This window comes from Sceloporus undulatus, unplaced genomic scaffold (genome assembly GCF_019175285.1).
Source record: "Sceloporus undulatus isolate JIND9_A2432 ecotype Alabama unplaced genomic scaffold, SceUnd_v1.1 scaffold_12, whole genome shotgun sequence".
Taxonomy (NCBI): Eukaryota; Metazoa; Chordata; class Lepidosauria; order Squamata; family Phrynosomatidae; genus Sceloporus; species Sceloporus undulatus.
This window is the reverse complement of record NW_024802934.1, coordinates 1,685,069-1,711,967: the sequence shown is the minus strand read 5'-3', so window position 1 is coordinate 1,711,967 and position 26,899 is coordinate 1,685,069. Positions and strand designations below refer to the sequence as shown.

Genomic DNA, 26,899 nt, shown 5'->3' with positions numbered 1-26,899 from the left:
AATGCGGGTTGAGTCCGCTTTAAGTGCCCTGACGCCCTGCTGTGGCATTCTGGCACCCACAACAAACTACAGCGCCCAGAATGCCACAGCAGGGCATCATGGCGCTTAAAGCGGGCTCAACCCGCATTATCCCCTGCAGTGCGGATGCCCTCAAAAGTGGAACTTGGGAGAGGAAAGGGCTTGTGACTTACAGGTCCTGGCCTCAGAGATGGCGACTGCGATCAAGAGGCAGGAGAGGAGAAGGCAGGGCGGGCAGGGGAGCCTCATCCTGGGGCTCCGTCGAGGGCTAGGAAGGGCCCCCGGGGGCCGCTGCCTGGTCGAGGGGGCAATGGTCCTCCTCCAGCTCCCGGCCCTTCTGCTCCTGCTGCTGCTGCTGCTGCTGCCCAGGGAGGCAGGGAGGGAGGGAGGCTGAGGGGCCGAGGGGCCGGCGGACCTTTCCCGGAAAGCAAAGCCTTGCTGCGCGTTTCACGTGGTGGTAAACAGGAGGCTGGGAGGGAGGCTGAGGGGTCAAAGCAAGATGGGGCCTTGTGTCCCTCCTCCTCCTCAGCCTCCAGAGGAGCCCTCCTTCCTCTTGCCTCCCCGAACTCAGCTCCATCCAGGGCCAGAGGCGTCCTCCTTTCTCAGCCTTCTGTCCAGGAGGAATTCCATAGCCCCCTCCATTTTGAGCATGACTGAGAAGAAGCATAGGCTGAGCCTGAGGGGGGGACCTGTCCTCCCTTTTTCAGGGCCTGTCCTCCATTTCAAACCTCCTCCCCAATCCCCAAATGCCTTGAGAGCATGGCTGAGAAGCATGGGGATTACAGTTTCTATTGGAGTGTTTTCAGCTCTTGTTGGGTCACACTCTCCATTTGTTTTTTCCTTTCTAGGCCCCTACATTGTTTGCAGTGTCTGCTGGTGGGAGTTTTGACCAAGGTCCTCCTTTTCCAAAACATGTCCTCCATTCCAGCCTTCTATCCAGGAAGAATTCCAAAATGCCCAAGGATGGCTGAGAAACATAGCTTGCCATTTCTATGAGTGTTTGGAGCTTTTCTTTGGCTAGGTGTCAGTTTTCCTGGCCTGTCCTTGTGCCATGTCCTCCTTTGCAGTTAGGACTTCTGGTCACTCTGTCCCCTGCCCTAGATTTAAAAGGGGGGAGTGCATTTGACCCTTTGTTCGTGTTAGACTTTGCTTCAGACCCCTCGAAACGGGGGACCCCAGATGTCATAATCACCAAGGAGGACAAGGCACCGCAAAAGGGAGGCCGTCCAGGAAAGATGTAGGACGTTACAAAATACAAAGCTAAAAACACTACTATACATTCATTCCATATGGTTTATTTACAGCTATATTGCGTACACTGTGTCCTATTATGTACTTGGCTGTATTTTAGACTGTAAGCCAGAGGGCAGGGAACCGACTAATTAAAAACAATAACAATTGTAAGCCGCTCTGAGAGCATTTAGAGCTGAAGGGTGGAGTATAAATCCCATAAATGAATAAATAAAATTTATTTTTCCTGATGAACCTATTAACTACCCTCAAGTTAACTACTTGCAACTCATAGCCACCCTGTGGATCTTAAGAACTTGTGCATTTCCTTCATAGCTGCCTTTTGTTGTTAACAGGATGGCCCTGAGTCATGGTGACCCCATGGGTGAGATATCTCCAAAGCCTTGTCCTCCACTGCTCAGCTCAGGTCCTGAAAATCCAGACCCTTGACCTTCCTGATTGAGTCCATTCACCTGGCATTTGATCTTCTCTTTTTCCTGCCTTCTACCTTTCCTAGTATTACTGTCTTTTGTAAAGACTCGTGCATGCTTTCTTAAGATTTTCTTTTCTAATGATTCATGCCTTCTAGTCGTGATGCGACCAAAGTACAACAGCCTCAAACTGACCATCTTGGCTTCCAGGGGGATTTCAGGCTTGATTTCAGGAGCCATTTGTCTGTCTTTCTGGCTGTCCAATTATCCTCAGCACACTTCTACAGCACCATCTCTCCAATAAGTTGATTTTCTTTCTGTCGGCTTTCCATACATGGTGATGGGGATTATGATGGCTTGGACGATTCTGACTTTAGTGTTATGTCTTTATTCTTTAGGATCTCGTCTAGTTCTTTCATAGGTGCCCTTCCCATTCCCAGTCTTCTTATTTCTTTAAAGCAGTCCCCATTCTGAACAATATTTGATCCAAGATAGGAGAACTCTTTATTTCGATTTCCGTATTGTCTAGGTTGAATTCATGTAGGTCGTTATTTTTGTTTTCTTTATGTTCAGCCGTAAGCCTGCCTTTACATTTTCATCTTTGACCTTCCTTAGTAATTCTTCCAAGTCTGTGTTGTTTTCTACTAGTACTATAGTGTCATCTGCATATCTTAGATTGCTGATGTTCCTTCTTCCTATCTTCACTCCTCATTCTAAGTCTAAACCTGCTCATTCTATGTTTCCTTTTGTATGTTGAGTAAGTATGGTGATAGTATTGTGGGCCCTTTGTATCTGCTGGGGTTTGGTTCCAGGACCCCTTGTGGATACCAAAATCCATGGATGGATGCTTGAGTCCCATTAAATACAGTGGGAGAGTAAAATTGTATTCTTTATATAAAATGGCAAAATCAAGGTTTGTGTTTTGAAATTTATGTATTTTAAAAATATTTTCAAACTGTGGATGCTTGAATCCATGGATAAAAAAATCCTTGGATATGGAGGGCTGACTATATACAGCCTTGCCTAACCCCTTTGCCCATTGGGAACCATTCTGTTTCTCTGAATTATGTTCTAATACTGTAGTTGCATCTTGTCCCAAATACTGTCAGCCCTTTTTATCCACAGATTTTTTTATCCATGGATTTGAGCATACATGGCTAGAAAATATTCCAAACAAGTATAAATTCCAAATAGCAAACCTTGATTTTCCATTTTATATATGGGAAACCATTTTGTTGTGCCATTATATTTAATATGAGCATCCATGGATTTTGTTATCCACGGGGGATCCTGGAACCGAACCCCAGCAGATAACAAGGACCCACTGTACAGACTTCTCCTCAGGACTATCAGATGTAGTGGCACTCCCATGCCTTGAAGAGCATTCCCTCCTTTTTCATGGTCTATGCAGTCAAATGCTTTGCCCCTCCCTCCCCTGGAATTCCACAACAAACGTCAAATCCCAGGATTCCGTGGCATTGACCCAAGTGGTGTCAAACTGCATTATCTCTGCAGTGCGGACAAAGCCTTAGTTCTCTTTAGATGTTGTTGCTGTCCCCAAAAGGGTTGAGCTGGGTCTGTATCAAAAAACGTTCACTGTTCATTTTGAGTTGGACCTGTCAGAACAGATGTGAAGAGCACCCTAAGCAAGGCTAATGGTTTGATACTACTCAGTGCTGTGGAATTCTGGGATCTGTAGTTTGGTGAGGCATTTGGTCTTCTCTGTCAGAGCAGTGATGTCACAACTAACTAAAAATCCCAGGATTCCATAGGATGGAGCTGCGGCAGTTAAAGTGGTGTCAGACTGCATTACTATTTCTGCAGCACAAGTCAAGGGCAATCAGATCATGAGTGTCAATGCAGGCCTTGTTGCCTGTTGTATTTGCTTTTTTATGTTGGTCTTATATGATTTTAATTGTCTTAAAGTATATTGTATTTCTTAAATGTTTCTGCCTGTGAGCCGCCTTGGGTCTCTTCTGGGAGAAATATATTAATACATACATATAAATGAAACCATGGCCCAGTCAGGGTCCGAACCCTGGTCTCCAGAGTCATAATTGTCTAACACTCAAACCACACTGGAGGCATAACCCGGTTTGGACCCGCTTTAACTGCCCTGGCTCAAGGCTATGGAATTCTGGGAGTTGGGGTTTGTTGTGAGCCGACAACAAACTCCCAACTCCCAGAATTTCATAGCCTTGAGCCAGGGCAGTTAAAGCGGGGCCAAACCGGGTTATGCCTCCAGTGCGGATGCATCCTAAGCTTGTAACGGGGGCAAAGGGACAGCAAGAAGACCTATCGCCTCAAAAGCCCAACCCCCTTTTCATAGGGACCAACGGTTGAGGCGGGAGCCGTCAATCAAGCCTACCTCCGCTTCCCATTGGCTGCCTCATTCCTTTTCCCTGCCGTCTTCGCTCGCTCCTTTGTAACTTGGCAACCGGCTTAGTTACGCGTCCCCCTGAGCGCCGCGTTGTTATCGAACTCCCGCGCCAATCAGCGCGCTCCGAGGGCGTCACGTGGGAAGGGGAAAGACCTGCGGTCACGTGACGCTGTGGCCCGGGCCGCGTTGGGGTCTCAGCACAACGAGCGACGCGGAGGGGAAGGAAGCGGTTCCCTCTCGGCCGCGATGCTGGCCGAAGGCTCCAACGGGGAGCCGGCCTCCTCCTGCTTCCCCACCCTCCTCCTCCTGACCCTCCGTCCGCGGTGATAAACGCCCTGGTAAGACCCGGAGATGTCCTTGGCGCCGTCAGGGCCATCCATGGCACTACTGCAGAAACAATCCAGTGTGATACCGCTCTAACTGCCCTGGCTCAAAGGCTGGGGAACCCTGGGATCCATAGTTTGCGGTGGCGCCAGGGAATAACCAAATGGCTCGCAAAACTATCAATTCCCAGGGTACGGAATGATTTAGTGCGTTCAGGCAGACTGCTCTGTGTCCACACTGCAGAAACAATCCAGTTTGATGCAGCTCAAAGGCTGTGGGGCCCTGGGATCTGTAGTTTGCCGTGGCTCCAGAGAAGGCTGGATGGCTTGCAAAACTATAATTCTCAAGGCCCTGAATGGCTTAGGGTTTTCAGCCAGAGTGCTCTGTGTCCACACTGCAGAAATAACCTGTTTTGACGCCGCTTTAACTGCCGTGGGTCAGTTCTGTGACGGGATTCTGGGATGTGTAGTTTTGTGAGACGTTTAGCATTCTCACTTGGAGAGCTCTGGTGTCACAGCAAACTACAAGTCCCAGGATTCCATAGCATTAACAATAATAAGATTTATTTATGTTTCCCGCCTCTCCCTGCAGATCGAGGCGGGATTACAACAGGAATAAAAATACAAAAGCACAATAAAAAGTGACATTAGCCCCTAGAGCCTCCCGCCATTACAATAATCAAAATTCAACATTTAAAAATTTTATCAATTGCACAAGCCATGGAAGTTAAAGTGGGGTCCAATGGGGTTGTTTCCAGAGTGTGGATGCAGCCTAGGAGAGCCAGTGTAGAGATTGGAGCACTGGACTACGGCTCTGGAGCCCAGAGTTCGAATCCTTGCTCAGCCATGGAAACCCATTAGGTGCCTTGCGCAAGTCACATGCTCTCAGCCTCAGAGGATGGCAATAGCAACCAATCTCTGAAGAAACTTGGCAAGAGTACGCTATGATACGTTTGCCTTAGGGCCACCATCACTCAGAAATGACTGGATGGCACGCAACACCAACAACCCCATGCTTATTTTATCATACGTATATGTTTTTGTATGCAGTTTGTCCCGAAATACATGTTCCAATATTTGGGGTGGAGAGCAGACACAGGCACAGACAGAGCAGGCTGCTGGATCCCAACTTTTCCTTTGGCCCAACACCCCTAGGAAACGTTTGATAGTTTGCACCCCCTAAAAACGTGACCCCATATTCGAAGGTGATGATTTGTGAACCACGTACAATACTGCAGATGAAGAAACTGAGCTTTTAATTCAGTGCATAAAATGCAAATCTCAGTGGAGCAGTTAGATTCCTGGGAACACTAATGCTAGCTTCCACATTCAGATGGAATACATTTTAATATATCTTGTATTTTATATTGTATTTTATCTGTTATTGTAAGCCACCTCAATCCTGTGGGAGTGGTGGCATATAAATAAAAAATTACCATATGATGATGATTATATTACTCAAGGACACAAGCCACTCTTTGTTGTACTTTCCGAAAGCCCACCTCACAACCCCAGCTTGGGAACCCCTGCCCTAATGGCACAAGATCCCATCTGAACTTGGAAGCTAACTCAGGTCAGCCATGGTTAGGTCTTGGATGGGTGGCCGCCAATGAATACCAGGTGCTGTTGGCTATATTTCGGAGGAAAATGGACAAAAACACCTCAGAGTCTTCCTTGCCTAAGAAAACCCTACGCAAGCAACTTGAAGGCACACACACACACACACGAGAAGACACACACCGCCCCCCCCCCCCCCCAAGACTCAGACCTTGATTGCTATGAGTCTAATATACTTGCTTGTTGTGTCCTAATAAAATTGGTGGCGAGTGTATGGGACTTAGACCAGCAAGAGCTGGGTTCGAAGTCTCCATTCAGCTATTACAATTGGCCTGCCTTCGGCTCATATCTTCAGGATCCAGTGGGATGGCAGTATTAGCCATCTTTGATGCAAAAAGTCTCACACTTTAAAAAGTGGGGAATCTTATTTGGCATAAGCTTTGGTGGACCATAGGCTATTTCGTTGCCTCCAGGAGGGTGTGATGCAAAACAAACTTCTTAGTCTGCATAGTGTTACATGACTTTTTAAAATTGTCTCACAGAGTTAATATGGGATGGTGCCATAGAGATCATGTAAGTCACCCTTAGATCCTTGGAGAAAGAGGCTTGTAAATACATCTGAAAGGCAGTGGGTATGCTTGTTATAAGAGAAAGAGAAAAAGGTGAAGTCGAAGGCTTTCATGGCCAGCATCCATAGTTTTTTGTGGGTTTTTAAGGCTGTGTGGCTGTGTTCTGGAAGAGTTTATTCCTGACAGTTTCGCCAGCAGCTGTGACTGGCATCTTCAGAGAACGCTGACCTGGAAGAGAGTGGGTATGTGTATGTATGTGTGTGCGCTCACACACACACACACACACACACACACACACACACACACAGAGTGTGATCCTGGGTAAGGAGGAATGATTCCCAAGAGGCTCTCCTAGCAGACAATGATCACCAATTAGCAGACACTACTGTATATACTCGACTATAAGTCGACCTCATGTATAGGTTGAGGGCAAGTTTTGAGGCCAAAAGTATGAATTTTGATATGACCCATGGATAAGTTGAAAGTAAAACTTAAGGGCATGTAGCAAAGGAGCTAAAGGATGAAGCAAAGCAAAACAATGTCAAAGAACTTACAAAATTACACCAGACATAGCTCTTTGTGCTCACTCTTAAGCCTGGATGGATGAGAGAGTAGAGGGGATTGGTGTTTCCAGGAGAGATTATACTCTTGCCTTTCACCAGGGGATAGTTCCTTCTTTTAAATAAGAATTAAGATACAGTATTTATGTTGACCCATGGATAAGTCGACTGAGGTTTTTTGTGTCAATTTTTTGACCTAAATTTCTAGACTTATACATGAGTATATACAATAATCCTCTTTTACATATCCTCCTACCCCAAGGAGCCCATCAACAACAGAACAATACACAGATTAACATGGGCATCACTCCTCCTTATCCAGGATCACACTGTGTGTGTGTGTGTGTGTGTGTGTGTCTATACCCACTCTCTTCCAGGTCAGCATTCTCTGAAGATGCCAGCCACAGATGCTGGCAAAATGTCAGGAGTAAACTCTTCTAGAACATGGCCACATAGCTCAAAAAACCCACAAAAACTATAGTGATCTATTGTCTGCTGGGAAATCTCCCTGACTCTGGGTGGCTTTCATTTGCACTTGCTGGGTCTTGATTTTGGTGTTTTGCAGGACTGGTAGCCAAACTTTGTTTACTTTAAGGGTTTCTTCTTTCCTGTTGAAGTTGTCCAGGTGTTTATGTATTTCAATGGCTTCCCTGTGCATTTTGATTTGATAGTTGTTGGCATGGTCCAGAATTTCAGTGTTTTCAAACAGCATTTTATGCCCTGGATGGTTTATAATGTGTTCTGCTACTGATGATTCTTCTGGCTGACCCAGTCAGTCTGCAGTGTTTCTGACAAAACGTTAGGAATGTGGTATTCTGTGGTATTCTGGCACCACAATTGTGTGAAATCCTCTAATCAGGATAGTAGTCCTGTGTATCTGGCTGCTTCTGTGAGGTACAGGTTCTGTAACTCCTTCTTCTGAGAACCTTTCATAGCAGTTTTTTTTAATGCTTTCTGACAATGTGTAATTTAGGGTGTCCATTTTCAGGGTTATACAAAAACATATATTTGGCCCAGATCCAAGGTATGACACCACTCTTGCTATTTTCTACATTTAAGGAGGAGGAGCTCAGCAAGGTTTTTGCAGCATGTCTGAATCTGTTTTTCTTCTCATTTATCTTCCTTGGATGTGGAAGATGAGGTAGAAGCAAAGCCAGTTGTGTGCACCATGTTCATATTTTGTCATGATTTGTACACTGAGAGAAAGGGGGTTATAAGGTAAGTAAATAAATTTCCTACATTACCAAGGTGAGGGAGGAGCAAACAAAGCACAGAAAGGTGGACTGAAGCCACCCAATTCATGTAGCAGTGTTCCTCCAGCTGATGCCTTCATTGAGAAGCCAGCTCCAAACATTGGCTCTGGCAGGGACCTAAGGAAATCAGTAGGCATCTGGTTCCTGACATCATTCAGTCCAAGGAAGTGGTGTAGGAAGGAATCTGGCCCATGCCTACTTTAGAGTTCCATATCCTTTCTATAAAGATTAATTTTCCAAAAAAATGTTTTTAATCTCGTGTTCATATGTCTGTGAAATAAAATCTTTCATAAAACAGCAATGTTTAAGAGGTGAGCTTATAGAAGGAATCTTTACTAAGATGGTCTTGTTGGGTGGGGGGAATGAACTTTGGGAGTAGCTTCTTACTGACTGTAATGTCCTCTCTCTCTTTCTGTGATTTTAGCAAGACTGTTTCTTGCTTGACCTGTTCCACATTGGTGTATCTTTGACTGGTACGTCAGGATCTGCCACAGATTGCATCTGTAGTTCGTTCGGTGTGGTGCTCTGAATGGCTGTTGGATAGGGATGTATAGCCTGATGGCCAATTGCTGCAACTGGCTAAAGAGGTGGCGAGAACCTATCAGGTAAACAATTGCACATGGAGTATAGCCTCTTTTTCATTTTGAATGTTTGCACTGTTAAAGCAAGAAGACTTTCACAGAGTCCAAAGACAAATTGTTATCTGAATTATAACAAGCAGTATGCTAGTAATGTAAAGTCCTTATGGCTTCTTTCATGGAGTGGCCTCCACTTATTCAAATACATGAAAAGTCATCCTAAGATGCAGAAATACATTCCTGCAGTGGCACTGGAGTAAACAGTAAGAACAGAAGAAATGAAATACAAAATGTACAGATTTTATCAAGCTGACCCTACACCAGATTTGTCTTCTTCATAACCACTTGGTCCTGTTGCAAAGCTCTAATGTTTGTTATAGTTTTTCATTTTCCACATTTGTAGAGAATGTTAAGGAAGATCTGGCTTTATGTTCTTGAGAATGGTGTTGTTTTGCCTTTTCCATGTAGTAGGAAAGAATAAATTAATAATGGTGATTTGGTGTTCCATCACAACTAGGTTTGTTGCTTTCCTTGTCAAGTCAGAAACTGAAGACTGAGGGCTGAAACAGATGGGCAGAAAAGTGAGGCTTCTGAGTGCTTTGCGGGCAGGGTGTGCAGACGCTGCATGCCTCCAGAGTGGCTGGAATATGCGGAGAGTGCGCACAGCTGAGAAAAACTGGTTGAAGAAGGAGTGGTGGAAAGAGTGGCCGGCTTCAGGACCACAATGGCCAGTCGCCACGATTCCATGCCAATCAGGGTCTGACTGGCACTGAAGTGGCAGGACGCTGCTCCAAGCTGCTGGTTTGCATGACCCCAGAATCTGTATACGGTTTACATTTCTTCACTTATCTGAGAAAGAAAAGATAGAAATCCTGCTTTGGATTTTTCTGAGCAGAAATGGTGGGGCCATATATACAAGCATGTTTGGAAGGTTAAATTCAAGGATTGAAACGTATCACAACTGTATATTTTTGGTTACATTTTGGTAGAAGGCTAGGCAAAACTTATGTGTGTAGTTTGCTATTAGTTGCTATTGTGATGGGCTACATTATTTCATAACCATATTTCCTAATTTCCTTTTACTCCAGTACTTGTTAGAAACTATTTTTAGATGGAAAATGTTCATCCTTACACACAGATCCATAAACATTGATAGCTTGTGAAAAAACAAACTGCAAAAAACCCATCTTAACCAATGAATTCCTTTTATGTGGCTTAAGTTTAAAAAAAAGAAAACCAGTGTCCTGGTCCTGTAAGCTGATAACTAAAAACCATAATAGAAACACACATTTTGAAAATGCAGATTTTTAAGAGAACAAAAACATGCACATTTTTTTTAAAATTCACAGCTTTAAAGAAGTATATCCTCCCCTGCCCCCACTCTCGAAAAGTAGGAATAAAAGCATATTCAAGATGGTATATTGGTGACATCCCATTCCCTGTATGTATTTATATTTGCTTATTTGTAAAAATTATTTTTGTCCAAATATTTTTTAACTTCTGTTTAAACTTTTTAAAACTTTAAACTGTTCACATCTGAAAGTTAGATTATTTGTCATTGTTTTTCCTCTTCCTTAATGTAGGGCTTGATTTGGGCTGGCACTCAGCCTCTATCTGTTTTTACTGCTGCAGCTCAGCCCAAGACTATGTGGAGTTACAACAAATTACTGGATATATGCAGAATACTTTATTGAATCACTGTACGTGGTGAACTGTGGTGTTCAAAGAGCAATTCTGGTTGCCCACATTTTAATATGAAAAATTGGTAGCATCTCCCCCCAGGATTTGAATGGCAAACATGGTTGTTTCTGTTTGCCATCAAGTTGGCTTCTACTTACAGCAATCCTATGAGTGAGAGACCTCCAAGTCACCCCGTTAGTAACAGCCCTGCTGTGATCTTGCAAATTCAGGGCTAGGGCTTCCTTGATTGAGTCTATCCCCTATAATGTGGTTATCTTCCTTTTCTGCTGCCTTCAACTTTACCAAGCCTTATTGTTTTTTCTAATGACTCTTGCCATCTCACGTTGCATCTTAAGTACAATGGCATAAGTTTAAACATTTTGGCTTCTAGGGAGAGTTTAGGCACAGATACATAGATCGTTTAATTTTTCACTTAAACATTGGATGAGTTTTTCACCCAAAGACAGTTTCTTCACCTTAGGTTCTGTGTTCTGCCAAGGTCTTCCTCCCTTTGTATTCTTTGCTACAATTCAAGCCAAGAACTTAAAGTCAAATAGCTGTAGTCAGCATTATGAAAGCCTTTCACAGATCTGCAACAAACTACAGTATATACATGAGTCTTGTATTCTCACTTTTTTCCTAGCTTCATTGTCATGAAAGATTACCTTATGGACTTTCCCAGTTGTTTTAACATTCATAGACTTGGCTGCAGGTTATGAAGGAGACATTAAGCATTAGAATATAGGCACAGGATTAATTACAGTGCTGCAAATAGCTGAAGGGGTAGGAACCAACTGCAAGTATTGTCACTCATAATGCAAAATGTGAAGCTTCAGACAGGGAAGTATGATCCCTGAGAAATTACTTCTTTTGTAAATAATTTTATGTATATTTTAAAAGTTACACATGCATACACAGACACATATGCAGAGAGAGAGAGAGAGAGTCAACAGACACCGTCAGTTGCCTGTGGGTGATGTCTGCTTGCTGCAGCCCAGATCTCAAATGGTGATTTGCATTTTTAGAAGTGTTACTAAAAAGTCACATTCCATTAGGGCAGTGCATTCCAGTTTGATTTACTATTATGCTAGATATATGGTTTGAAAGGTTTGCTAAATTAATTAAATTAATTTTTTCTGTCTCCTTAACATTCACTTACCTGTGCATGCACAGATTGTTCACTGGTTTTGCTCTGGTGTTGCCATTTCCTTATCTATTTCAGTGTTAACTTTGGAATGTGGGTTGCAAAATGTGGAGGGTGAAGAAAAAGGCTTAAAACACAAAAATAAAACTAAGCATCCATCCATAATTGAATTCTTAATTCTTGCAGGTTTTAATGTAGGCCAAAGAAATTGCCACAATGCTAGGGGATAATATTTAGTTCATTTGCTGCTGATCTATCTTAAATGTGTTTTAATTAGCTACTGTTCTACTTTATGGCATTTCCTCCAATCTGCTTGGTTAAACATTGCTTCCCTTTTGTGATACATATCAGCATTAGAATCGATAACTCCTTCTTAAAAATTAAATAAAATTCATTGCTTTTATCTCTCTTTTATATCTTTCCTACCTCTTTTGACACTCTCCCTTCTCCTTTCTTTCATCTCTCTTCCTTCTTCACATTTTTCCTCATTCATGTATATCTTGCATTTTCCTGCCAAAATTAATCACTGCATCCTAAACACATACACTGGCTTCTCATGGATGCCCAGATCCTGCTCAAGGTTTTTGTTCCCATTCTCAGCATATTGACTTTGCCTCCTTTCTGTTGTTTTATCTTAATGCATCCTTTGTTTTTTGATTGTCCAGTTCAATCAATGTTAGCTATTGAGACATTGCTCCCTGAAATGAATCCACAACTTGAACTCCCTCTGATGTGTTTCAGAGTGAAAACCTACCATACATTCCTCAGAATTAACCTTTTAAAGGAAGCTTTTGGAACATAGCCATCGTTACAAAATGCTACTGTATATGTAATTGAAATGAGTGCATATTATTGTATTTACACCTGTTCCTCTGTTGTTCTTCCTTTGCTGTTCTGTATCTGTTTTTCCCTATTTGTGATCTCCTTTATGTTTCACTTGTTAAAACTGTCCTCAAAGGGCCACGGTCTGTAGGTTGTGCTACAGTGTATAAATCAATAATTTATGTTTTGTGATGATTGCTAACTGTGCAGGTTTAAAAAAAACCAGTTCAGTGATCCATTTGTTAATTAAAAAAGGTGATACATTTTTTTCCCTTTCTGTTGTTCAAAGGAAGGTGACATTGATCATGGTGGGCCTTGATAATGCTGGGAAAACTGCAACAGTGAAAGGAATTCAAGGAGGTAAGCAACAGTTTTATTCTGAACCAGTCGTTCTTAGGAAAGCTTTCTTATAACGTATTAAGACAAGCTCCTTCACTTTTTAAAGTAGACACAATTTTGGATTTATTCTGCTTGGTTGAAGCAAGACCTGGTGGTTATAGTGCTGTCATATGCTGTTAAGTAACAAAAACTCCAAATGAATATAAAGAGGTGTTTTCCCATTGTCAGCAATATGAACTGCATACTTAATCATCTGATGCAAAACTTGCAGGTATACGTTTTTTGTTAAAAGAGCTTTAACTTTTTGGGAAAGGGAGCTGAAATCCAAAAGAAGGAAAAGAATGGTGGAAGAAAGTTATAGGTGTTCCTGCTCTCTCATGCTGCAAGTCTTATTTTTAGAATTTTTTTTTCTTCAATACTCAGTATGACTCTGGATGATATGAGGAAATAAAATACCACTCTGTATTTTATATGGATGTATTATTTTTTCTCCCATCATATATGGAACAAGAAATTTTAGAGTTGCAAACTGGTTTCAGGAAAGTAAGAAGCACTTGGGATCACATTGCAAACACATGATGGATAATGGAGTGAACCAGGGAATTCCAAATTTTTCATGTGCTTTATTGAGTACAATAAAGCCTTAAGCTACATAGACCACAAAAAAACTGGAATAATCTCAATAAAATGGAAATAACACTACACTTGATTGTCCTGATGTGTAACCTGTACTTGTGACAAGAGGATGCGGTCAGAATTGAGTACAGAGAAACAGAATGGTTCCCAATTGGAAAAAGGGGGCAAGCAAGGCAGCATACCATCCCCCTATTTATTAAAGTGTACGCACAAAATATCATATACAGAACAGGCTTAGAGACAGGAAGAATGAAGATTGGAGATAGGAACATTAGCAATCTTATATGCAGATGACACAGTACTACTTGAAATGAAACTATTGTTGGAGAATTCCGTGTTCTCTGCTGTGTTTCCCCATTGTGGAATGTCCTCTCCTTGGAATGGAGCAGATGTTGGCCTTACTTTGACGCCAAGTTAAATTTGTTTATTAAAGTTTTTAAAATAAATGTTTAATCTTGTAAAATGGTTTTAAAATTGTGCTATGGTTTTATGGTTGACTTTTTTCCTACTCTTTGTTCTCTGCCCAGAAGTCTTTTGATATATATGAGATATAGTACTTAGTAAAGAAATAAAATATATTTAAAATATATATAAGGGAATATACAGAAGGCGATTCACATCATTAGTGCATCCAAAGTAGGATCAATACACCTGCAAGATCCAATGTGATGCAGTGGTTTGAGTGTAGAACTAAGACTCCAGGAGACCAGGATTTGAATTGCCACAAAGTTGTGGAAACCTACTAGGTGACTTTGGACATGTCTCACTCTCTTACACTCAAAATAAATCAATGGCAAACTTCCTCTGAATCAGTCTTGCTGAGCAAACCTTGTGAGAGGGTGACCATAAATCAAAGTCAGTTTATAAATGCAAATTAAACATAAATGCAAATTAAGGCTTTTACTTCCCTGAATATCAGAAAAATATCATTGTACATATCCCATTGCATGGCAGAATGCTAGCATTTTCTGGGTTCAGAAATCCTGCATTTTCAGAGACTTGTTGAATCAAGATCGGAGTACGTATTTGTACAAAAGAAAACATTGTTAGGTTTTTTAAAAGCAGAGTAATCTATAACCTCTAGACAGCAGTTACTGAAACAAAAACATCTTTAAGTAGATTTTTTAAAAATATTTGAGGAATTGTTGATTTAAAATTGATGTCAATGTGCCAAATATAAAATATGTCCCTGGGTTAATGAGGCATTTCCCTTTTTTAGTATAGGATAGAAAAGTCAATAGTTGCCCTCTACCTTCTCTTTTATATGTGCTATAAGTCCTGCTTGCAGAAATACATGGGAATGAATATACTAGGGTAAATTTTACATAAAAATCAATGCTGTAGATATAACTTATTTTATGATATTGACTTGGGGTATAATTAGGGAAGAAATTCAAGTAGTAAATTGTGTATGCAGACCAAATGGTTGACTCTAATGATTTTTGTATCTCAGATTATAATTGGGAAGGTTCCGCAATTTGCGAGACCACTTTCCCCCCTTCAACTGTAAAAACCTGCTGGCATATACTTAACTATACTTAACTAAATAACCTCTCCTGACTTGACTCACTAAACTGGAAAGAAACTTCATTCACCCATGCTCAAATCACCAGTAGATTGGATTTCCTTATGGATTTCCTTTTTCTCCACAGAGGTAAAGCCTGCTAAAGTAGGGTTCCCCCCCCCCCCCCCCACGTGAGCCAGAAGTTATGTTTGTGGCAATAGTGTCACAACTGTGACTAAGTACAACAGTGTGACTGACTGACTGCCTGTTTGTTTCTAGAGACAATTCAAAGTGCTGGTTATGACCTGTAAAGCGGCTGTTGCTTGTTGTGTCCCTTCATGTCATTTCCAATATGATGACCCAAGGCAAACCTGTCATCTGGACTGAGCGAGGGAGGCCTCTTTAACATCTTGCCCCCTTCTCCAGCCCTGGACCAACTCAGCTTGGGCGTCAGCCCATAAAGCCTTGGGCTCCCATTCCCAGCCATGGACTGCCAGGAGGAGAATGGAGGACTGAGCGAGGGAGGCCCCTTTAACATCTTGCCCTCTCCTCCAGCCCTGGACCACCTCAGCTTGGGTGTCGGCCCATAAAGCCTTGGGGGGAAGGAGAAAGGTGGGAGGATTTGAATCTCCACTGAGCCATGCAAACCACTGGGTGACCTTGGGCAAGTCCCACTGCCTCAGCCTCAGAGGACGCCAGTGGCAAAGCCTCCTCTGAGGAAACAGGCCAAGAAAACTCCCTTGGCTTCCTCTCCGCCAGGGATGTTGGACATTGCCGCCCCCCACCTGATTCTGGAGCTCCTGGGCTGCCTGCTTCCCAGGAGGCTTGGGAGCTCCAGAGCCCCAGGAAGCAGCCCAGGTTGGCACTGATGACGCGTAAATGCGCGTCATATGATTGACATGTGTGTGTGTGTATATAACCAGCTAGTGTGAATGACAAGCATGTCAAAAAAGACACAAATGCAAGGAATTCTTGAAATAATTCTCTTCCATAATGGGAACTAGATATCGGCCTCAATCGAATCTGCAATCCAATGTCAATATGATTCGCAAAGTAGTTTAAATGTAAGTGGGAATGGGCCTTGTGACTTGCCAAGATCACCCAATGCATTTCCATGGCTGAGCAAGGGGTTCAAACCATGATCTCCAAAGCCATCATCCAGTGATTAATCTGTTATACAATGCTGGCTCTTCTTGTATGGATTAAGTCCAGGTTGTCTGACAGACCATTATTTCCCAATATAAGCATGCCTGGACCCTTACCACCTTCATAGCTATGGCTGGTGGGAACATGAAAGAGGCCTTCTCAGTGGTTGCACCTTCACTTTGGAATTCCCTCCCTAGGTAGGCTAGAATGGCCTCTTGCTTGCTGTCCAGCCCAATGGCAGCCAACAGTTTTTTCCTTCGATTCAGATAGGCTTTTAGGATTGAAAAAGGGTATACGTGCTGTATTGCTTTAAATAGTATTTATTCTTTTAAGGTGTATGTTTTTAATATGGTTCTTAGTTTAGTTGTTCTAATGTGGCTTTTTGTTTTTAATTGTAATTTTTTAAAATGTGTAAGCCACCTTGATTCTTAGTTTTGGGGAAATGGTGGGATATAAATAAAGTGGAGAAGGAGAAATAATCATGACTATGAAACAACTGCCTAGATGTACTCATCCATAACTGTTTCATATTTACAATTCCCACTTAACCACGATTGTGGCACTGTTGCCATGATTGTAATTGTCCTACTTTACCTACTTTACTTTTACTACTTTACCAGGCATTAACACTTTGGGGAGAAGAAACTCCATTCTGCCTGAGATTGAAGTACTGGTGAATGCTGTTTCCATCAGGTTCAGGCCAGGAGAGGTTACTTAGTTAAGTCTAGTTAGGTAGACTTAACTAAGGTCCAAAGTACACTGCAGAAATAATCCAGTTTGAGACCTCTTTAACAGCTCTGGCTCAGTGCTAGGTAATCCTGGGAACTGTAGTTTATTTTAGTTTCTCTGACAGAGAAGGCTAAATGTCTCACAAAACTACAGTTCCCAGAATTCCCTAGCATTGAGCCAGGGCAGTTAAAGCTGTCTGAAACTGGATTATTTCTGCTGTGTGTTTTGTACCTATGTAACTGAAACAGGATTCCGGCCTTTGTACTTCTACTGTGGGAGAAGAGTTCAACTATCTCTTCAAGACAGTATTTAGTCAGTTCACTGGTGCCTATGAATCCAGTGCAGGATGATGATAAATTCTTATCCTATGAAATAAACTTTGCTCACTTCAGAAACTCTTGTTCTGGAGTTTCTTTGTGGCTTCACTGTGACCCAGACCAAAAGATACACGTGTGCGTGTGTGTGTGTATAAATATATATATGAGATCTGTCTTTTCCCATTTCAGTGACAGCTATTTACACCTTCTGAAAAGCACCTCTGTTGTTTAGGTATTCTCTGAAGTAAGATTCTGTTATGCACAAGTGGCTTCATCACTATTGTTTCTTATAACTCATGCTTTAATTTTATCAGAGTCTCCTGAAGATGTGGCTCCAACAGTTGGCTTTTCTAAAATCGATCTTAAGCAAGGCCGTTTTGAAGTCACAATCTTTGACCTCGGAGGTGGAAAACGAATCCGGGGAATCTGGAAGAATTACTATGCTGAATCCTATGGAATAATATTTGTTGTGGACTCCAGTGATGTGGAGAGAATGGAAGAGACAAAGGAGACAATGTCAGAACTTCTCAGACATCCCAAGATATCAGGAAAACCTGTATTAGTGTAAGTAACATAAAAATCTGCAAATGTGAAAATACTCATAGATAACTTCGTTAAATAGATTCTTAAAACATTTAGAACTTGTGGTACTTTTTTGTCTTTAAGCTGACTTTAAAACTGAATATTTTGTTTCACCTATAAGAGGGAAATTTATCTGTGGAGGGAAATCTATCTGCATTTTGCAGTTACTGGACTCATTAAAATTGATGGATTCAATCTGATAGAGTTGTTTCTGTGAGGCTCAACTGAAATAAGGTATTTTAATTTCCCCATATACTCTTGCTATATTATGTTAATGCATGAAGTACTAACTTACTGTTTTGAGAAATAAAACACAAGGAACGTAACTATATATTCAGCCTAACTTAGGTTATTAGCAAGTTCCTAGTATTAATAAGGTATGCATATTCAACACAAGAGGGTGCAAGTGATGCATGATGAGAAGTAGCTTATTTCAGGGAACTGCTGGATGTTGTCCAACAGATTTCTCAAGAATCAGTCATGCTTACCCCTTCACTCAAAAATATGATTGGTGTAATACGGTAGCAGAAGGTAAATGTAGTATAATTGAGACACCTGTGGAGTAAAATAGCTGTCAGACTATGTGGACGACTAATAGGTAATGAGCATGATCCAGTCAAAGTCTGAATGTAAAGTTGTGTTTGAATGTAAAGTTGTGTTCATCTCTCACATTGAAACCAGTGGAATTTAGAAGTGTTTACCCTCTGGCCACATCATGTTGTCTACCTTTAATTTATAAATGTATTATATAGTTTTCTTTTATTTGTTTTTTGTTTCTTACAAGAAGACTTGCAGATGTATGCTTTAAATGTGTTTCTGTTTCTAAACATTTCTGTCAAGAACCTGCTAGGATATATCTAAGTCCCTACAGGAGAAGATCTTAAATAAATGGCACTTAGTATAAGTTCTCTTATTGGATCAGTACAATCTGCCCTCCTGTGATGTCCTGCCAGGACTGATTGAAACTTTTCCCTGCGTTTTGTTTCACATTGGTTCAGGCCATAGTATGTTTAGTGTAGGAAAAGTTCTTTGTATTAGTTGTGGGAGGAGCTGTAGGATCCCCTGCATTATTTCCAGGTTTGGTATGCCCTTTCCCAGCATACTCTGCTGTAGCTGGAAGTTTTTAGTTGGGGAGCAGTCTTTGCTGTGAGCAAGCAGGGAGCTGTCTTTTGGTGGCAAACAGGCCCAGACAGCCGGAAAGGGCATTTCTTACACGTTAGCCATTTCAGTTACCAGATTTTAGCCATTTTAGTTACCAACTCAGCCAAATTAGTTACCAACAACAAGTGAATAAAGAATTCAGGAGCTGAAAGACCCTGCACCAGCTCCATTGAGTGAGGAGAGCAAAGCGACATCAGACCCAGAAAGATGACATCCAGAAGATTGCTGAAACTGTAAAGTACCTTTTGTTCAGAGCTGGGGAGGAGAAAACTCTTTATTTTTGTCTTTTATATTAAATTTCCCCCCTTTTTGAACTTTACATTCAGCTTCAGAGCCTTTTTGGGTAAAGAGTTTGATCTCACCAGGGTACCGGCATTGAACACCCAAACCTGCCACCACCTTTAGTTGGGTGTGTCTTCACACCTCCATATTGGTGGACTTGCTCTTCGCGGATTTAATCGTCTGTGGACAGCAAGCCCCTGTTTTTCTTAATGGTGCCATGTGCATGCAGCTGCACTGCCATTAAGAAAAACAGGACTTGGTCATCTGCAGATTTTGGTATCCACCCGGGGTGTGTGTGTTGAGTCTGGGACAAATCCCCTGTGGATGTGGAGGTCTGACTGTACAAAGATAACTAGAGCTTGGGGAAAAAGCATTAAAATACTGTAAATTTTAAAACTGTTAATTCAGTTAAGCAAGCCTTAACTCTATAGGCAATTATTCCCACACTACACCAGATTGGTTGTTTTGGGTCATTACAGTTTGTTAGCGGGTCGAATTGTCTCCTTTTGCTAGACACAAAAGACAAGATAACCTCAGTGAAGTCTCTCTCTCTCTCTCTCTCTCTCTCTCTCTTTTATTCCTTTAGTGTGTTAATGTTTACACAGTTTTGGGGGCATGTATATTTAAGTAAACAGTGTTCCTCATCCCTACCCCATTTCACCTTCTCTTGACCTCTCTCTGTCCCTTTCCACTCTGCTTTCTGCCCAGCCCACTTTTTCGGTGGATCCCACACTTTAAGGGGTTTTGTTGGAGCTGTTATTGAGTGACTCTGGAGCAAAAAGGTTCTGTTAATTAAACATATTCCCAGCTTCTGTCCAGCTTATTCTTAAAATAAAGTAAGAATAAGAATTCTAATTTTAAATCTCCTTATTTAAAGAAATCTACATATTTACCTGGGAGTTTCGTTCATCTCATTGGGTTTTACTTCTGATTATATATTTTCCTTTTTAAATAAATGTGATATTAATGTTGTATATTCAGTGATATTAATGTTGTATATTCAGTGAATTCACTGAGGTTTATTCTCATGTGAGTGAGTCTTGAGAGTTAGTGTAGTGCAGTGGTTTGAGTTTTGGACAAGGACTTTGGGAGACCTGGATTCAAATTCCCTCTCAACCATAGCAACCTACTTGGTGACCTAGGGCAAATTGCACTCCGCCTTAGAGAAAGGAAATGGCAAAGCACTTTTATATAAATCGTGCCAAGAATATATGATAGGGTTATCATAAGTCATAGTGGATGTAAGCATATAATATTTTTTTTAGGCTTATTGTAGTGTAGTGGTTTGAGGGTTTGGCTAGGACACAGGGAAATCAGGGCTTGAATCCCCACTCAGCCATGGAAACCCACTGGGTGATTTTGGGCAAGTCATACTTCCTCAGTCTTGAAGGAGGGCAATGACAAACTACCTCTGAAGAAATCTTATGAAAAGCCTATTATAGCTTCACCTTGTTGTTACACTAAGTTGAAAATTCCTCTAAAGTACTGAACTATGAACAAAGTGAGTCTGGGTTGTTGCAGCTGGTTCTAATAAACCTATTTTTCTTTACTGACAAGACAGGGGAGTTAGGAGGTTTTAAGGATTGGTCTTGAAGGATCAATAAGGGCAGACAAGATGTTTTGGGACTGCTTTAATGATCATAAATTTGTCAGTCTCTGGTCTACTTTTATTTCTTCCTTAACCTTTGCTGCAAACATTTTGCACCTGGCATGTGAAACAGATGGACTACCAGGTGATGAATGCTAACAGCCCTTTATTTTACTAGCCTTAGAGTGCAAAGTTAAGAGATTTAAACAAGTATTGAGGTTAGGTAAATGCAGGAAATGGTGCAGTCCTCAAGGCACGTTACAGACGCGCCTATAGTACGTCCCCAGGACGTACTAGGGTTAGGAAGGGGCGTCACTTCCTGATGCCCCTAACCCTAGTTCGGACTGGGTCCGTACAAAATGGCGACGCCCTATAGACAAGGGTGCCACCATTCCTACGTCACCAAGTGATGTACTCGCACCGTGCGAGAGCGCCTGGGGCGCTCTTTCGGCGGTGCAGGAATGAGCTCCATTTCGAAGCTCCTTTCAGGATCCTTCCTTCCTCTACATGGCTGCACCAGCGGCACAAATGAGAAAGGAGTTGAGCGGCCCCTTTCTCTTGGCCCCCGCTGCCATTGGGTGTCCTTGGGACATGAAGCCCCAAGGACACCCCTTTCCAGGCCATGGGGAAGCGGCCTTTTGCCGCTTCCCTACAGCCTGGAAAGCGGCGGATCGGGGCCTCAGAGGCTGCAGCTGTGGCAGCTGAGGCCCCGATCTGGCGGGGAAAGGGCCGGGTACAGGCCGCCCCAAACAGGCAGTCTGTAACGTGCCTAAGATACCTTTTCTTTTAAACTGGAGATGCCATGTATTAAACTCAATATGCCTGGCTCCTGTATGCAAAAGATACTGTATGACAGATCTTTGTTTCCTGTGCTTTTTTTATTATAGTTGAGGTAGTAGAGTGGAACTGGTAAATTCACTTAGGAAGAAAAAATACACGTGTTCCTCCATATTCACTATGGTTAGGGCAGTGATGGCGAACCCACTGCACGCGTGCCGGAAGTGGCACTTTGGGCCATTTTCTCGGGCACGGGACGAGGGAGAAGGCGGAAGAAGCACGCGCGTGCCTGTTCCTCCCCCTCCCTGCCTTTTCCTGGCCTCCATCTGTCTCTCGGAGACAGATGGAAACCAGAAAAGGGCACTCTGGAGAAGGAGCCAGAGGAGCGCACCTCTGGCTCCTCCTCACAGCCTTTTCCCAGCCCCCAGCTGTCTCTTCAAGAGAGCTAGAGGCCGGGAAAAGGGCAGGGAGAGAAGGAGCAACCGGCATGCGCCAGTGCCTCCTCCCCAGGGAGCTTTGCCTGCCTCCAGCTGTCTGGAGAGACAGCTGGAAGCAGGGAAAGATCCATGGGGAGGGAGGCAGGGGCCCTCCCCATCTCCCTCCTTCCCCAGTTACCTTTCCTTGCCCTCCAAGTGCCCCAAACGGGGCATCTGGAGGGCAGGGAAAGGTCTGTGGGGAGGGAGGCAGGGGTCCTCCCCATCTCCCTCCTTCACCACTTATCTTTCCCTGCCCTCCAAGTGCCCCAAACGGGGCACCTAGAGGGCAGGGAAAGGTCCGTGGGGAGGGAGGAATGGGCTCTGCCATTCCTATTCTTCCCCTTTTTCCTTTCCTCGCCCCCAAAGGGCTTTAGAGAGCCCTTTGGGGCGAAGAAAGGTCCGTGAAGAGAAGGACTGGGGCCCTGCCCATGGCTCCTCCCCATCACGGAGGGGGCCTTTGCTGACCTCCAGCTGTCTCTGTCATTCTTATATGCTGTCTTGCGCTCACTGTGGAAAAGGCTTCAGATTTTAAAAGCTACAGGATGCAAATGTAGGGAGAGGTGGGAAATACAAATAAATTATTATTATTATTATTATTATTATTATTATTATTATTATTATTGATGAATATATTCTACTCATCCCTAACCACCCCCACCCAAGGATAATTATGGTGCCCTGTTTGGCGCTGTGGTCCTGGTTAGTACTTGGATGGGAGATGGGCAGTGAATACCAGATGCTGTAGACTGTATTTCACAGGAAGGAAGTAGCAAAACCACCTCTTGAGTATTTCTTGCCTAAGAAAACCTTATGACATTAATGGGGCCAGCATAAATCAAAAGGCAACTTGAAGGCACATATACACACATTTGACCATGTGCTGTTTTGCTTCTTTGGGGATATTATTTTCAACTGACATACAAATGTTCTATGTCTCATAGTAGTCTCAGCCACAGACTTGGTTAAATCACTGCCTTTTTTCCCTCAAAAACTTTTTAGTTTTTCCCTCTGTAGGCTTAAATGCTATTCATCAACAATCTGTAACACTCGCAGATTCCTGTGAGGCAGTGTGTGTGTTGAATCAAAATTTTATTTCCTTTCATTCAAATCATCCTTCCTATCTAAGACATTTCAGACTGTGTAAAAATCATTACTTCATTTTTGGTTGGCTCTGCCTTGCTTCTTACTATAGGCATTCAGTCATCAGAATTCATTGTATGAGGGTACAAGTGCAGCCTGCAACAAAATTATTATATTTTGAAGTATTACTATTTAGCCAATCATACTTCCTACAGATTGCTATAAAGAGCTCAAAGCAGGCATTATACCCCTGTTTCCCATTTTCTAGCTGTCATTCAATTCAAACATTCTATGACTGCTGACCATACTGGAGTCTGAGGTAGTATTTGCTTACTGGAGGGGAGCACAAGGGTAAGAATAATTTGTGTTAGGTTTTTTATTGGTTTGTTTGAGGTGGATTGCTCCATTTCTCTCTCTCTCTTTAAAAATAGCATTTCTGTAAGCCTGTGGGTTTCCCTAAGCATGGTGGTACCTCCATTTGTTTTTCAGTAGCTCCAGTGCTTCTGGCATTCACCACCTTAGTTTCTCATTGAAGGAAGTTACTGTATATGTTCTCAGTGTGTGTGAGGGCGGAAATAGCAACAACACTTTAAATTTCTATACCACTTCGTAGTGAACTAAGCACCCTCCAAACAGTTTACAATGTGTTAGCCTTAAGCTTTGTCAGCTTTCCTGGGACTTTGATGGCAAGTTGGAGCTTCACTGCTCCTCCTACTTTCTTTCATTAGATAGACTGAGAGAAGAGATAGCATAAGAAACAATGTTTTTGGGGGGAGGGTACTTGAAGCTTTGTGGGGAATGAATATCTCTGCAGAAGAAGGAGGAATACCCAGGGTTGATTCTTTGAAAGAGTCCTTTGCCTTGGAGTGGCTTCTGTAGTTAAAATCTCTCCCTTTCCCCATCCAGGCCAGTCTGCAGTCCAGAGCACATAGCTTCTGTAAACCCCCTTTATCAGCTGCAGCCCCCTCCACCCTGATAAAGGATTGAGAGTCCTTCCTCCCTGGGGAAAGGCTTCTCCCTTTGTACACAATTACCCTGGGAATAGGAACCAAGAGGACTTGGTTGTGAGCAAAGAGAGCAACAAGTGAAATTGATTGTTTTGAATTTGCAGTAGAACAGTAGACCTAGGGTGCATGCACAGTCGCTTTTTTTGTCCCAAGGAGATTCGGATCACTGTGCTGATGCAATACTAGATCGTTGTTCCCATTATGTTTTGGCTTTGTGAATGTCTCTGAGGCATTTGTTATTTACACATGGCTGGACAGCTCCCCTTGCTATGTCAACCACCGGTATCTCCCAGCCCATCCTGTCCGGAGAACAGCCAGTAGCCTGGGGAGCCCTAACCTAATATCCCTTCTCCTTCCTCCGCCCCCCTGGAAAAGGCTCTGAGGGGCCAGAGGGACGTCAGCTGGGTAATCCAGATCAAGATGCAGTTCAGTGTGGATCTTTCAAGAAAACTTGGGGGTTGGACAGTATCAGATATCCTGGGTTAAGTGGGGTTTTGGGTAGCACCACCATATGTGCACTGAGTGCATTCAGGGCAACAAATATCCTGGGTTAAGTGGGATTTTGGGTAGCCTTCGCCAAAGTGCACCAAGTGTAAACACCAAGGAAATAACCCAGGTTCAGAGATTGAAAATCAGCTATTTTTTGTTATAGATGTAAGAGATTGAAAATCAGCTATTTTTTGTCATAGATGTAAGGGAATACTTTTTAAAAGAACCTAATGTATATCCTGCATACCAAGCTCACATAACTCTTCCTAACACACACTTTGATCTTGTGCATAATAGGACAGAAGTACTGATCCTGTTTGGTGAGATAGGACAAGGGATTCAGGAATAGATACAGTATTTGGTGCTGCTGTTCCAAAATCTGTTTATCAGTCTTTAACTTTTTACATATTCTTGTCAACCATAGAGAGCACTGCGTATTTCAGTATCTATAAAAATAAACATTGTGCCTTTCCCATATTTGCAACAGTTTTTTAGTCCTTTGAAGCTTTGTTTCGATCAGCATCCCTGTCACGTAGTCATGAAGAATAACATTAGTAACACATTCTCTCAGAAGACAAATTATTTACAGAGTCATGTGGAAATTGATTTGGAATATGCCTCTTATTCTTATCTATCTAAAATATGTTCATCTAGCTACTACTGGGCCTGAGGTTTCACCAAGTGTTGACAGTGCACTTCTAGGAATATTTTTGCAAGAGTGAAGGTTAGAAATGAAAACCAATTATGCAATGAATACTGCACTTTTTTTACAGCTTTACAGTTTTGATGTTTTCTCCCCCAATCCCCATGCTTTAGGGATGAACTCCCATGATCCCGCAACATTGGATAGACTGTCCAGAGTTTATTGCATAGCCATACATTTCCCACCTCAGACATAAACTATTAATGCATAGATTTGAGATTTTAGGCAGGATTTTTGTGCTTTATGTTTAGATAGATTAGACAACTGACTGCAAGCAAGACTGTTTGAAAATATCTTGGATCAGCAATTATTTGGCACATGTTGTTCTGGATATTAATGCAGACATTTAATACAAGGTTCAGACTTAGCACAAGTATTAAGAATTTATTTCCATTACCTTTGCTATTTATCATCAGGGAAGCCTTCCACAGTTGATGCAAATCTTGCTTCCAGCCAATTTTCAACTGAACTTTGCATTTAATATAGTGGAAGGATTGTGTGCTAATTGAATGCTGTGGAATAAAGTACCGTAACTTGCATGTGTATTCTGCTTGTTTAGGAAATAACACAACACTGCTCTTTCAACTTTTGTGTAATTTTGCACTAGAACCAACAGCTTAAAACAAGTTCCAATACAAAATACTGTATTCTAAGCACTATGCATCTGAAAGGAGATATTATTAAGAGTAGATTATTTAACAAGCAGTAATGCAGGTTGCAAATAATTCTGGAAATCATCACTTCTTCTTGGATAAATGATTTGATGTAGGAAACTGGGTTTTTACAAATCCCTTCCCATCATTGCCTGCTACTATTGTAGTTGAGGCCGCAATAATTTAGAATTCCGTAACTGCTGGTAGGGCTGCCCTGTCACTCAGCTTCACCACCGTTGCCCTTCTTCATTTTGCAGCCCCTGCATTATATTTTGAAATTTGCCCAATCAGATTCCCTAGCCTTTTGGAGCAGACTTTGGGTGAGGTCAGGATCTGTAAAAGGAAGTGGGGGATAGAGACAGAAGGCTTTGTTTTTTATGAAAAGAAGTATGTTCTATTTATTCAAGGAAGGTTAATGCCATGTCTTCTCTATGTTTACTATTCATTGTGTTCAGTGGATGTTATTCCCATGGAACAGTGCATAAATCTGTGATTCCCAATGTCTCCCTTGGGGACAGTGGCAAGATCCAGGTAGGCAGTGATGAGAAAAGGGACAGCAAGGGGGCAATGCAGAAAAAGGGGATGGCAGTAGGGTGTTCAGTGAAACTATTGGCATGCAGGAAAGACAAGGGAAACTAGCAGCCTTTAGGACCATGTTGGGGATAAGGAGTTAGAGGTCATGGCAATGTGGGAGAATCAACAACAAAGAGGAGTTTTCAAATTTGGGACCCATCTTAAGCTTTATGAGCTTTGACTTGGCTGGGAGGTTGTAACTGTACTGCTGCTCCTACTTTCTTTTGTCGAACAGGCAAAGAAAAGAGGTAGCGGAAGAAACAGTGTTTTGTGAGGGGGGAATGACTTGAAGTTGTGTGTGGAAGGCACTTT

The 26,899-nt window shown here is 42.3% G+C and overlaps 2 protein-coding genes across 2 annotated transcripts in view; one reads left to right on the top strand and one right to left on the bottom strand.

Annotated features, from left to right (window-relative positions):
- Positions 1-460, bottom strand: part of LOC121917185 (vitamin K-dependent protein S-like) — a 76,317-nt gene extending 75,857 nt beyond the window's left edge. The window contains exon 1 of the mRNA XM_042442908.1: positions 192-460. Coding sequence (XP_042298842.1) covers positions 192-267 — 76 coding nt within the window. The 5' untranslated portion in view covers positions 268-460. The remainder of the gene's footprint in view (positions 1-191) is intronic.
- Positions 461-4,245: 3,785 nt separating this feature from the next.
- The window catches only part of LOC121917183 (ADP-ribosylation factor-like protein 13B), a 63,762-nt gene continuing 41,108 nt past the window's right edge, over positions 4,246-26,899 (top strand). Inside the window, exons 1-4 of the mRNA XM_042442905.1 lie at positions 4,246-4,397; positions 8,746-8,926; positions 12,835-12,905; positions 17,531-17,780. Coding sequence (XP_042298839.1) covers positions 8,868-8,926; positions 12,835-12,905; positions 17,531-17,780 — 380 coding nt within the window. The 5' untranslated portion in view covers positions 4,246-4,397; positions 8,746-8,867. The remainder of the gene's footprint in view (positions 4,398-8,745; positions 8,927-12,834; positions 12,906-17,530; positions 17,781-26,899) is intronic.